Below are 14,338 nucleotides of genomic sequence, written 5' to 3'. Positions count from 1 at the left end.
TTGACATGTAACATAAAGAATATATTTCAAACAACTAAAGACTAAAATATTACTGGCCTTTGGGTTAAAGTTGCAAAAATATTTTAAGTTTAATAACATGAGTTTTTTTAACATTTTGGTTTTTTCATTCAGGCTAAAGACTTTAAAAAATAAACAACTTTTTACTTGACCGCAAACATTTAGCCTACATCTTTTTCTTAAGATATGGTTCGCAGACTTGCCTTATAAAAAAATACAACGCCTAAATAATTAGAGAAATCTCTTAATCATCGTCTTATTGCAAGAAGCAAGTGGGAAGCTTGTACATATCGAAAAAATTCTAAGACCACACAATCCAATACCTTATATAATTACTAGCTAAATAAAAGGTTTTATATATTACCATCTATTTTTGACAGGAACTGAAACATGAAAAGCTAAAGCTTCAAACTTAGTGAAGGGAAAGGGAAAGGGAAAAAGAAAAGGACAAGCAACAACATACAAGTCTCTATATAATATTTGGTGGTACAAGTAGAGAAGATTTACATGTTTGTGTAGAGCAGAGTGAAGAAAAGTTCAACTTGGGGAATGTTTTGAATGATATGAGTAAACTTATTCCGGCTGGGTTCCTCCAGCAGCAGCGGACTAATCTGTGCAATGCGTGGAATAAGTTTGGCAAGCGGTACCCCCAAACTCCCATCACCACCAACACCAAACTGTAACTTCATGTCCTCCATCAATCCCTCCACCACTTTTTTCAGCGACATCTCTAGAATATTCCCAAATTCAGAACTACAAAATCAAAAAAAAAAAAAAAACAAATTACACTTAGTAAACTACTATAAGTTGTAACTGTACTAGAAAGAAGTACCTTGATAAAACTGTTCGTGTCTCCCCCATGAGTTGATCTAGTTTAGTGACCCGACTGACTACCTCAGGCATCAAATAATCCACCCAGTGATGAGGTCTCCCATTGCTCATGAATGTGTTCAATATATGCATAATTGTTTCATCAAGTACACTAGAATTGAAGATATCCCTCAACTGCTTTCTGCAAATAACAATCAATAGAATATATACAACATCAGTTTTCACTGATGTATTTTTGCACTTTAAGATCATCATGCATTCGAGTTGATGATCTTGTATCAGCCACTTAATTCTATTTATTATAACCAAACCAACAGCACTAGCACTGACGGGAGAGTGTTAGCTATAAAGCTACCCTCCTAACCAACCATATCATATCTCATTCCAATCACATGAAGGCAGGCTAAAGTTAATTATTATTATTAGAGTAAATTACACGAATGGTCCCTATGGTTTGGGGTAATTTGCGCGCTTGGTCCCTAACTTATTTTTTTAACTCGGAAAGTCCCTATTGTTTTTTTTGTTACGCGCTTGGTCCCTACTTTTTGTTTTTGTTACGCGATTGGTCCCTATCTTATCTAAAAAAACTATTATTTAAATAGGAAAAAATGGTAGGATAGGTAAGGTAAGGTAATGGGGGTTGGGGTTGGGGTGTGTTTATTTAAATATTTTAAAAAATCAAGGGCAAAATAGTTTTTTTAGGTAAGACAGGGACCAAACGTGTAACAAGAACAAACAGTAGGGACCTTCCGAGTTAAAAAAATAAATTAGGGACCAAACGCGCAAATTACCCTAAACCATAAGGACCATTCGTGTAATTTACTCTTATTATTATTGTCCCTCAAGATGATCCCTGCAACAAACTCTAACTAAAATTATCGTCTACAAAAATACCCAACCAAAATCAAACCTCTTTTTGAAATCAATTATCAACAACTTTGCAGATAATCAAAATCAAATTTGATCAACAGACAAAACATAATTTTTCTTAAAATAACTAAAGATCCGATATCCAGACCAAAGCTCAAGATGTCAATAGTGGAATCACACACACAAACAAAAAAGTAATAGTAATCTGAATCTAAATCTTGTAGGTCAAAATTCAAATAAAGGCTCTCCTAGTACAGCTAGAAGAGGCCGTGGCTCCTTTCACCGTGAGAGGGGAGGTCGAGGAGGTTATCGTGGAAGAGGAGGTCGAGGCAATCCCCAACAATCACGACATACCAACAACAGTCGAGGAAAAGGAAGCGACAAAAGTAAATTAAAGTGCCTCAACTGTGACTTGTTTGGGCATTTTGCATCAAAGTGCCCAAATCCCAAGAGGAAGGAAGTTGGTGTTAATCTCACACACATACAGGCTCTCTGTTAATTGTATGGGGTGAAAATACAGATGACTAGGTATTGCTCAATGAAGACAGTTTTCCCAGCAACAAAAGGGACAGAGATGCCAGAGTACTTTGCAGAACTTGATGAAAGAATAACAGGGAAAGTGAGATTCGGGGACAGATCCAAAGTGCAAATCAAAGGAAGAGGAAGTGTAAAAGCGGGGAGCACATCTGAAGTATATTACATCCCAGCTTTGAAGAGTAATATACTCAACCTTAGTCAAATGACAGAGGTAGGGTACAAGACTGAAATGCTTCATGAACTTTTGAGAGTTCATGATGTAAGAAATCAGTTGATCATGACGGTACAACGCTCAAAAAATAGGTTGTACAAGATTGTACTTCCCACCTCACAACCAATATGTTTCAATGCAAGTTTAGACGATGTTGCATGGCTTTGGCATGCAAAGCTGGGGCATGTAAACTTTCGTTTGATCGAGTCCATGGTGGAGAAAGAATCGGTGATAGGAGTGCCAAGAATCCACCATCCCACACAGGTTTGTGAGGGATGTCTAGTCGCCAAGCAAACCCGACAACAGTTCCCGAAAGAAGCACAATGGAAAGCAAGGAACCCTCTGGAGTTGGTACATGCATCTTTGTGATCCAATAACGCCCCAAACTCTAGGTGGTAATCGATATTTCCTTCTCATAGTAGATGACTACAGCAGATACATGTCGATGATGAAAATCAAGAGTGAAGCACTAAGCATGTAATCAGGAGGGATTAAAAAGGCAATTGACGACCCCATATTCCCCACAGGAGAAGGGAGTAGTAGAGCGCCGAAATCAAACGATTCTTGAAGTCACAAGATCTTTGTTGAAGGCCATGGAAGTGCCAGAAAAACTATGGGGGTAAGCCATACGCCATGCAGTTAAAATACTCAACAAAGTTCCAATAAAAGGAGTCAAGGATATGACCCCATATGAAGGTATACATGGGAAGAAACCAACACTTGAACACTACAAAGTGTTTGGTTGTGTTGCTCACGTGAAGCTGCCATCAACCCAACTCATAACGCTGAGCGGTAGAAGTGAGAAAATGGTTTATCTATGAAACGAGGAAGAAACAAAAGGGAATCGTTTGTACTACCCTAATCGGAAAAAAAAAAATTATGTATCAAGGGATGTTATATTCTAAGAAAAAAATGGGATTAGGCTAAGGTGCAATGTGAAGGCCCAAAAAACTGTCGTGGGGAACGATCCAGTATAAGGGGAGATAGGAAGCCCTAACCCGCAGTCTAGTGAAAGTCATTTACAAACCGACATCACGCGGTCAATCGCAAGCGGGCAACGAGTAGGGTGAATCACCAAGCACCTTTGCAGATACCTTATCTACATCCCTAGTGTAGACAAGGCAACATACGACGACACACCAGTCCGTGGTTTCACGATCCCTGACCGATATATACGAACAAACGCAAGCCTTGCAAGATGATTCGGAAGTTCTAATGTATGCAATGCAGGTGAAGAACCCACCACTTATGAAGAAGCGTCAAGTGATGAAGAGTGGAGAACCGCAATGAAACAGGAACTGGAATCGGTCGAGAAGAATGATACATGGAAACTAACACATCTTCCCAAAGGGCATAAGGCAATAGGGCTGAAGTGGGTGTTTAAATTGAAGAAGGATGCAGAAGGGAAAATAACCAAATACAAGGCAAGAATTGTGGCAAAGGGTTATGTACAGCAAAAGGGTGTTGATTTTGATGAAGCTTTCGCACCAGTGGCACGTTTGGAAACAATACGAACATCGTTGGCTTTGGCTGCGAGTGAAGGATGGAAAGTCCATCACTAGGACGTAAAATCTGCCTTCTTAAATGGGATTCTATAAGAAGTATATGCCACACAACCAACCAGTTTTCTTATTGCAGGAAAAGAGAGCATGGTATACAAGTTGTACAAGGCTCTCCGCTCTTCTATGGTTTACGTTAGGCTCCAAGAGCTTGGAATGATAGACTTGATAAAACATTGAAAGAGATGGAATTCCAAAGATGTCCCCAAGAGTATGATGTGTATAAACTCCAGAAGTCAAACAAGTCTTTGATTGTCGGGGTCTATGTGGACGATATGATTGTGACAGGTTCAAGTGAAGAACAAATGGTTGGGTTTAAGTTCACCAAGACAAGGATGGCATCACAATCGGTCAAACACAGTATGCTAAGAAGATTCTACAAATAGCAAGAATGGGAGAATGCAACCCATCACATTACCTAATGGAACCACGACTGAGTTTGACTAAAGATGAAGATGAAGTGCCGGTTAATGCTACTGAGTACGGACGTCTTACTGGAAGTCGTCGCTCATTCACTCGAGACCAGATTTGAGCTACTCAGTTGGAGTAGTAAGCAAATACATGTAGTCACCAAAGGAGAGTCATCTCAAAGCAGTCAAACATATTTTAAAGTATATAAAGGGGACAACCAACGTTGTTTTAGTGTACAAGAAAGGTGGTCATAGAAACCTTATTTGATTCGGTGACAATAGTTATCGAATGGATATTGACGGTAGAAAGGGTACAACAGGAATGATTTTCTATCTATCTGGAAATCCAATCACATGGTTGTCCCAGAAACAACACATTGTGACTCTATCTTCTTGCGAGGCGGAGTTTATGACAGCAACTACGAAGCATGCCAAGCACTTTGGCCAAGGAGTCTACTAAAAGAGTTGACCGGTTGGAAAGAAGAACATGTCAGGATGTATGTAGACAACAAATCAGCCATAGCCCTTATGCAAAATCCAGTCTTTCATGGGAGAAGCAAGCACATTGACACCAAATTCCATTTCATACGAGGTTGTATGAAAGGAAACAGATTGAGGTGAAGCATATCAGTGGCGAAGAACAAAGAGCAAACCCCTTAACAAAAGCTTTGCCCATACTTAAGTTTATAGAGATGAGGTACCTTTTAGGACTTATAAGGCTTGAGGACAAAGTTCAAAATTAAGGGGAAGTATGTGGGAAAAGTAATTTCGACTTGGTCTCTTAGTTGACCTAGTCTAAAGGAATAAGTGGCTTAGTTGCCACCTTGTTAGGAACACATGATTTTACTCTTTAAGCTTTTCTGTTTTACCTTTGCATATTCTTTAAAGCAGTGTAAGTCTCTTTGTTTTAGTATCAGAAGTAAGAAAGAAGAAAACTGGGAATCTTTTCCCTCCATCTCTGTGTTTTTACCCTGTTTGGGCGTAAATTTATTGATCAGAAAAAGGGCCTGAACCAACAAATCTGAAGGGGAGATATCTCATAAACTGATAGCAACTATCCCATATCAAACTAAAGAGCACAAACCAAACATATCAAAATTATTTTAACAAAAGAAACCCAACACAAGCCACTAGTATTTCCTGGCTCAGTTGAAAACAAACAAAAAAGAAAAGCCACACCTGATAGCAACCTCAAGTCATGCCAAGAAACTAACTATATATTGCCTGATTGAGAACTGGATTGGATGATCAATGGCATTATATGGGATGCTGAAATAACCTATTCTCCGATAACCCAAGAATCTAAGAATCAGACAAGTGAAACTAATTGACCGACTATGACTGGTAATCGAGTAATTAGCTAGAAACTAAACCCAAAGCAAAAATTGGAAAAAAAAAAAAACACGGGGTCAACTGAATCAGACTACAAATTCCTGAAATCAATTGTGTTTGTATATGCACAAAACCCAAGAAATAGATTATTCTTGAAAAGGGGTCAAATGCACTTGTAACTTCCAAGACCTTGACCACTTTTCCTGAAGTCAGCTCTAAAAACTTATCAAAGACCAAGTTGTTGGCAAACTATTGATAACATGGATGATGTCATCTTTTGACTTATTTTGTATTCATGCTCTTATCCATGATGTGTTAATGAAAACAAAGATTTAGGTTGATAGAGAGCTTCTTAAATGCTAATTGTGGAGGGAAGAGTATTGTAATAACCAACTTAATAAGAGTTTGTGTTTTCATGAAGACTAATGAAAGTCATGACTTTGAACAAATCTCACTATTTATCCAAGAAAGTAATGATGTTTAAGATGGTTGGAAGAGCTTTAAAATTTGTACTTTGCTTGTAGTTGATTTCAAATGATAGATTGAGCTTCAATAAAAAAAATGATTGTAAAGGATGTACAAAATCCATGTTAAGCCTTATAGAAGTTGAAACCCTGCCTAGATTAAGCAATGGTGAACTTGCAATGGCGAGAAAACTAAAGCATATTACTATTAAGGCGAGTAATTGTGTAAGTTGTCCAATAGTCAACATGTTACTATCACATTTGAATGTGTGATTTGAGATGTATTCTTATTAGCCCCATAACTTCTATAGGGAATGTGATTGTAATAGTCAGAAAAATATTGGGATTCACCCTTACTAGTCTGGTCCCATAGTAAGAATTGGGGATGTAATTTTATCCATGTCCGGGATGTATCTATTCTATGTTAGTTCCATGTTGGGCATTTTCAAGAATGAATGATGTATGAAGTACAAAGGATAGGATATACTTAAGAAGCAAATCAATCAGTATAGTATAGTTTCCATTTCAGGAAGTCTGGGACTCTGGGTTTTGTATTGTTTGGGTATTATATGGTTAAAACTCATAAATAATAAATATTATTTCAAATACATAATCCTTACCCTCTGAGAACTTCAGTTGTGGCAGCTTGCATATTAGATATGAGTGTGGGAATTCTCTGACTTGAAAGAAAATCAGCACTCGTCAAAAACAGTTGTTCGTCGCTTCTATCCATCGGTTCGCCATCCTCCTGTAAAAAAAAAAAACAAAATTCTAGTTTCATGAAAATGGCAAGAATTCGGACGAAGAAATAGATCATGAGACAATTATTATCAAATAATTCTCATTCCCTATGTTCTGCTTCTGTATTAAATATTTAATAGCCACCTTGTAACATTAGTCAATGTTAGCTTGGATGATACATACAACTACTTCTAGTTTGACACCCACAAGAAAAAGATTGGTGTGTGGTTCATTCAATTATTGTATCAGAGAATCGATGTGTTTGGTTTTGTTATCATATGCATAACTTGGCCTCCCGCTTTATTTTTGAGGGTTTTGTGTTCGAGTTAAATGCTACATTGAGTAATAGTTTTGGGAGGTAGTTATCTCTTGCCCTCCCTCTTCTAACCAAATCACTTTCTTCCGAATATGATTTATCTTTAAAATTTATTGAGAAAAGACTTGTTGATTTTCAATTATTTGTAGTTACTTCTCATCCTTAGTTTTATCAAACCAGTCATCGACTTATTTCTTATTAGAGGAGTATATAAAATATTAGGTTATCAATCACTTGAAACACTTTGCCTTTGAGTATGATATCTAGTCTATTCTTAACAAACTATATGATCACTTCCATATACAATAGCACCGTGCATCTCGCTTATACTAAAGGCCTATTACATTTCATATCTTCTAAACAATGGAGAGAATATATATACAAAATTTGGTAAAAAAACACAATTTAAATATAAAGAAAAGAAGCATAACTATACTTTAAACCTAAAGTTATTATGGAAGTTTAAATTTTTGCCAAACTTTTGTTTAATGGTTCATGGTTGCCCCAAAACTAATAGTAACAAAAAAAATCAACTTGCAAAACAGCAACAAAAAGGCCATAACCATAGCCAAGGCATAATCTAGTCTACAAATGAGACTAAGACAGAAGACAATGATTAGATTTACAACAGCATGGTTGTCATGTCCAAAGAATACAATTATAAATTAAACTCTTCAACACGTTGACTTCTCAACTGAATAACAAATTTTGGGAGCAGTTTTGTTCTGTTTATATTCAAAAGTACAACAATAGTGAAAACAGCCTCTCCTACAATACGTTTGTGTAGATTAACTACATAGCAACACTAAATATAGTTAATAGTTTCAGATATGAACTTGATTTTTAGGTTTTTATTTCGAAGTGGAGAAGTGATGGTTTAAACTCCTCGATATATAACAAGTATGTTTAAAAAGGATGTTCCCTAAATGAAAAAAGCAAGTATAAGGTATTACTAAAAGTTAAAATCAAGTAGTAACCTACTTCTCTCAAATGTGAAGCGGAATTTCTAAGTTTTCCTAACTAATTTGTTATATGAAATAGATGGCACATCACTAACTCCAAGTTTAGAGAATTTGTGTATAAATGTTGAAGTCAGTAAGGGGGATTTGTTAAGCATGACAGAATACTAGAGAAACAACAGGTCCTATTGTGGTTGGTGTGCATTGGACACGGACTACGATCAATGTCAACGAGACAATAGTTGCACTTTTTTTCGTCCTCATCACCATCATGAAATATAACAAACACAACCTAAAAGACAAAAAAGAAAGAGAGGCTGTTACACTTACAGGTTGAAATCCACCAAGGTCTTGTGCAGTATCTATGTATAGATGTCTCCCTAAGATGTTGACCTGAATTCTAATGTATAAGCTAATTGCGGTCATCGCCCAGATAGACAACACCATCCTGGTGAAACCTTTGCATATCAGACAAGATTTAGAATGAGAGGTTAGCCTGCTGCTAATCCATATTAATTTAATTATCTACTAAGATGTGATCATAAGAAAAAGAATGTATTCATACTTAATATTTTAAGCCTATCCCAAAGCTCAAGTTTTTCTGAAGGTGTCAAACTGTTGGGCTGACCCTTTCCTTTTATCAACCTCTCTGTAAGATGCAAAAGATCCAACTCTTCTGAGACCCGGCTACTCAAATAAAGCATGGCATGTGGCAATGTCATCGTATTAGCTATTCTTTGGATGTTCTCAAAGTGCATTTGCATCCTGTACATCGGTCATTTCCCAAAAAAAAATGATAAGAAAATATCTGATTGGCTTGATAAACTAAAAATGACGAGTATCACTACTATCTTACTGGGCCTTAAGAAGCTCATCATTCTCTTGCTCATCAGCAAGTTGTCTCTCGAGTTCAGAAATCCTCTTTGAATAAGCATCATAAAACTTGTATAATAGGTACCCACCTCCACAAAGCCCAAGAGAAACATAGACCTTTATTTTATGTCTTCTCCAAAAATCCCTACAATCAGAAAAAAAAAATTATATAATAAATAACAACTCAAACCTAAAGCAAAACCGGATCTACAGTGTTCATGAGCAGAAAATCACTAGTGTAATTTTTTGTATTTAGTTTGAAATCGTGATTTTGAAAAAGAAATCAAAAGGACGAACTAAAGAGTGGATGGGAGAAACAGAGGAGTGATGGATGGACTTGCGTTGCCGCTGTCCTCCTGCTGGTTGTCGTCAAAAGGAAGAACCTGAGGAGTTGTGAACGCCGTTTGGAATTCGGAGGGCTCTAAGCCATCGATTGCCCTGCCTGCGTCATTCCACACCTTGTGCGTGTCATCGGTGTATATTTTTGGTGGGTTTTATTTGTAACTATTGGATGGACAAGTTTGGTGGATCAATTTGTTGGGTTATATTGTTGGGCTGACATGAAGTGGATTAAAATATTTACACAAATTATACGAATTGTCCTTGTGGTTTGGTGTTTCATCCGGGCCTAGTCTTTACCTCCATTTTTTAACGAGAAAATTACAAATATAACCAAATATCTTAATTACTTTGTAGAAAATAGTCAAAAAAAAAAAAACGAAATTACATTTTTAGCCATCAAAATCACAAATGGATTAAGCCCAGCCCATCTGCGATTTGTTGGGTCATTCCCATTATATCTACCCATTTCTCAAACTTGTAGTTGCATTCCTGCTGCTGACTCTTGTGTAGTGTCCCAACATGGAAAATTCTTATAGGTGTAACTCATCTACAATGTTTACTCTGTTTGTTTTTTCTTTCTTTTCCCTATATGTACACTCACATCGTCTTCGCTATATTTTATTTTTATAATATTGTGATGTTAAACAAAAAGATGGTGATATCAGTAAAGCAACAATAAGAGAGATTTATACACTATCGTTTATTTTGTATATAATGGTTAATATAGTTCTTAGTGAATGTTTGTGATGTAAAGATTTCCAAGTGTGATGAAGTAGGATAAAGATTTGTGTATCGTTTTTGTGTCTTTTTTAATATTCACAGACTATGCAGAAAATTATGTTGAGAGAAGAAAGATTCTAGACGAGAAAAAGGTAATTTGTCTTTTATTTTTTTAAACGTTTTTGCATAAATGTAATAGGTTAATAAAGCCTTATAATCAATTTAATGTTTGTTTGATGCTAATCTTGTAGGAAATTTATGCTTTGATTTGCTTTGATTTGCTTTGATTCAAAGGAAAAAAGGTAACCAATTTATAATACTTTTATTCCTCAGCTAATGGGTCAAAACACACAGGGAGATTAGGACCAATGGAATTGGAAAGGAGCACAAGGCAACAATTATTGCAGACACAATGGGTGACCCAATGGAGATACTACCAACTTCTAAGATAACCAAATACAAGTTAGATAAACATCAAAATTACGTAGAAATCTAACATATTTAAATAAAAACTTCATTAACTTTAATATATCTGAAAGATAGTGGTTTAGTATTTTTCCAAAAAGATTGTGGCAAATCTTCTTTTTTTGGATTTTATTATGATGTTATCTTCAAACATTTTTGTCAACTTTTTCATTTATCCTATATATTTATTTAAATAAAAACTTCCTAACATGTACAGAGAAAAAATAACATAAATAGTCCTTATAAAGGTTTGTTAATATTTGGTTTAATTGGGACAATACACTAATGATATCAGGAAATAGCTATGTAATTTACTTTACTTAAGTTATTAAAAAATAAACAAAAATTATTGTTGTAGATAACATTATGCAGGAGGGGTAAAGGAGATGTCATGTTGCATAAGATGTACTCTTTTAACAGATCATTATATAGAAAAGTGATTGGGTTATACGATGGATTTGCTCATAAAGTTATTTGGTACTTTTGGAATTTGACTAAGAAGATTTTTTGGAGATTCAATTCGGCCTCATGATAAAGAAGATTAAGTTCATTTATATAGAAAAAAAAATGTTTTGAATTGTATATGGTGTTATTATTATTTTTTTCAAGAATTGGAAAAAAGGTACAAGTAAAATTTAAAGTCGTTCTTTTAAAGGACTCTTTTAAAGGAAATCAAGATAACACCAATTGTTCGACATATTGCTCCAAAGAATAATCATCTTTTGACTTTAGATCTTTTGTGTTACTTTGATGTATATCTATTGAATATGAATCTTAAGGGGTCTTTAGCATCATGTATGTACGATTTAAATAGGGTTGTGAATTTTTCTATTGCAGGTTTCCACCATCTCAATTCTCAACCACTGGATATTTATTAGTCTTTTCAAGGACTTTAAGGTCGGTTAGAGGTTTACCAATATAGAGTATCAAGGGATCTCGATTAGTTTTAGATATTTGAAATAAACTTTCCTGCTTTCTGGGTTTTAGTTCAAGGTTAAAGGCACGAAATAGCAATGTACTTTAGTTGATTTGTGCTCTATAGCATCCTACTTTTTTTCTTTATATTATTATGCACAAAATTTATTGATAATAGAAATAAGGGATCATATTTAAGATTTCATATATTCATTCTTTTTGTACAGGTTCCTAAATATTTGGTATTTATTAATAGTATTAGTGATTGTGCAGTATTCTTGATTAAAAATGGACTGCCGGATTATGTTGGAATTTGTTATTTGTAGGTTCTGATGCTTTGTGTGCAATTTTTTTTAACATGCATTTTTTTTCTTGCATAATCACTTGACTACGAATTTGGTTGAAATTTATGCAAGGTGTTTCTACTATGTAGGGTTTGATATTATGTTTCACAATGATGTTTGATATGGTTTATAAATTTTAATTTAATTTATTTGGTTTGAAGCAAATCTACCATGAACAAGAGGAGAAAGTTGGAGAAAGTTGGTTGCAAAGATTTAGTCAAAAAATCGTCTTGATATAAAACAAAATTAAAAATGACTATGAAAAGGTGATGATTAAATATTAAGTTATTTGTATAAAAAATTATCTCATACAATAAAAAAGCATCAATAATTTGAATATTATTTTTTTACCGGCACAAATAAATATATTCAAACTTATCAGCGTATATACTATATATAATCTTAACATAGAGATAATAATACTAGAAAATATTAAAATATCTAATGATTAAAAATTAAAATACATAATAAAATCCAATAGCAATAAGAATTTGAAAACTAACAATAAATTATAAATATGCCATGGAAAAAATACAATATTACAATTCATAAGTTTTTCTAAATTAATGATATATTATTTTATCACACAATCAATTCTTTTAACTTTATTTAAAATTAACACCCGTGGGTTCCACGAGTTTTAACCTAGTTTATTTAAATCAACGAATATAATTTTATATAACTAAAAAAAATATCTCTTAAGTAATAATTTTTCAAAATAATTGATTAACAATTTTGATTTTTTAATATGAAAGGTTAATTAATTTTATAACCGTGGTTCTCACGGGTTATAAACTAGTGTATGAAATAAAGAAGACACCTAGAGAAGGTGCTTTAGTGACTCCTTTTTGAACCTTTGACCATTGTCTCTCTAGATTGTGAACAATTTCTTTCATAGAAGCCCACAGGATACAAAGAAAAAATGAACAATATGAATAAAAGATTAATAATGAAGTGTAAGCAGGAAAAAAAAAAAAAAAAAAAAAAAGAGAGAGAGAGATTCAAATTAGAGATTTCTAACCAACCGGTTCATTTTTCTTTTTCTCTAAGCTCTCCTGCAGAGAAGAAATTGAAGCAGCTTCAGCTTTTGATTTTAATAAAGAATCACCAGATTCACAGTAATTATTAGTGTTTCATCCATTTCCTGCAAGGAAATATTCAAATATAACTAAAACTGAATGGATTTGTTGAAAAGAAGAAGAAAAAGCACATTTTGCAGCCATTTTTAAGATTGAAAAGAATGCAAGAACTGATAACATGACATGCCTAGATGTTAAATGTAAGATTGAAGCATCTCTCAGTATGATCAATTAATATGCAGATCTAAACTATCTAGTATGTACATTCAATCTATCATGACAAACTCAGAAAATATGCAATTTCAAGAAAATATGCAGGTTTTTAAATCAGTAATCACCTGAGGTGCTAATTGTTTCTCAACATAGATTTCTCACAGTGAAGTTGATTTGCTCCGACTCTAAATCTAATATAATGAGCATGATTTCATGAAATTTCAACACGTGATCGACATAATACCTATATGTTCTTCTATAGAAAAGTAGGCGTTCAATTGGAGGGCTAGGGCAGCGAGACAAGTGAAATGTATTTGGAGGTCCGGGAGGCGTTGCCAACTTTGTATGCTCATTTAATTGCGATAGTAGCTGAATCAAAGCACCTTGTGCAAGTACAAGGTCACGACATTTAGGGGAATCACCTGCAACATTCCTTAAAGCCCATACAGCCTACCATGTACAAGATTCAACCCAATTACTGTGTGAACACGAATCTATGTGAATCTGGGATGTTAACCATTTCACGTATTGGATACATCTAGTTCAACTGTTCAAGTACAAGGATTGTAAATTTAAAGAAATCGTGTGTTAAGGGTCATTAAAGAGAATGAAGAATACTTGCTTGATTTCAACTATTGTTATGAGCAATCAGGGACAGGGACATGTTACTTTCGTTGTAAGCGACTAAACGGAACATACCAAATCAGAGAGAAAGCAGAGACGTAAGCGACTAACCGAATCAATCAGAAGACGTGAGCTGTAAGCGCCTAAGCGGACCTGCGACGGAGCTGTAAGCGGATTTGCGGAGGGCCCGACGTGTTTGCGTTCTTCGACTCTTAGGTGCTTCTCCCTGCGGCTCTGCCAATGAATTGATGAACACCGAATTTGAAGTATGTGTCTATGGGATTGTAAATTGGGATTAGGTTACAAGTTGCAAATGACTTACAAAACTTTTGTGGGCTTCACATTCATATTTCTCACTTCACAAAAAAAGAATTGGGCTGGCCTATTGTTGAGTTTGTCTCTGTGGGTTTTCAACATTTATTATTATATTACAGATTAAAATTCTTCACCTTTAGCTACAGTAAAGTAGCCAAGGACGACAAAAATGGTTCTTTAAATATTCATTTTGTTGCAGT

At 34.8% G+C, this 14,338-nt stretch overlaps 1 protein-coding gene across 6 annotated transcripts; it reads right to left on the bottom strand.

The window, feature by feature from the left end:
* Window positions 1-350: 350 nt before the first annotated feature.
* LOC145091293 (peroxisome biogenesis protein 3-2-like) lies at window positions 351-14,107 on the bottom strand. Of its 6 annotated transcripts, none has more exons than XM_079028965.1 (9): window positions 13,935-14,107; window positions 13,444-13,746; window positions 12,933-13,051; window positions 9,105-9,266; window positions 8,814-9,013; window positions 8,579-8,706; window positions 6,853-6,980; window positions 851-1,030; window positions 351-771 (listed from the first exon to the last, which is right to left on the bottom strand). In XM_079028965.1, exons 3-9 carry the CDS (start codon window positions 12,938-12,940, stop codon window positions 522-524), a joined length of 1,056 nt encoding a protein of 351 aa, XP_078885091.1. In that variant the 5' UTR covers window positions 12,941-13,051; window positions 13,444-13,746; window positions 13,935-14,107; the 3' UTR covers window positions 351-521. The 6 variants fall into 6 exon arrangements, with proteins under 6 accessions (XP_078885091.1, XP_078885090.1, XP_078885092.1 ...); XM_079028964.1 differs by having other exon boundaries at window positions 13,444-13,649; XM_079028966.1 differs by lacking the exon at window positions 13,444-13,746 and adding an exon at window positions 13,325-13,390.
* Window positions 14,108-14,338: the final 231 nt, after the last annotated feature.

Source organism: Lactuca serriola, chromosome 3 (assembly GCF_051521515.1).
Source record: "Lactuca serriola cultivar US96UC23 chromosome 3, Lser_US96UC23_V15, whole genome shotgun sequence".
NCBI classification, from domain to species: Eukaryota; Viridiplantae; Streptophyta; class Magnoliopsida; order Asterales; family Asteraceae; genus Lactuca; species Lactuca serriola.
The sequence above is the reverse complement of the archived record's forward strand: the minus strand, read 5'-3'. Positions and strand labels throughout refer to the sequence as shown.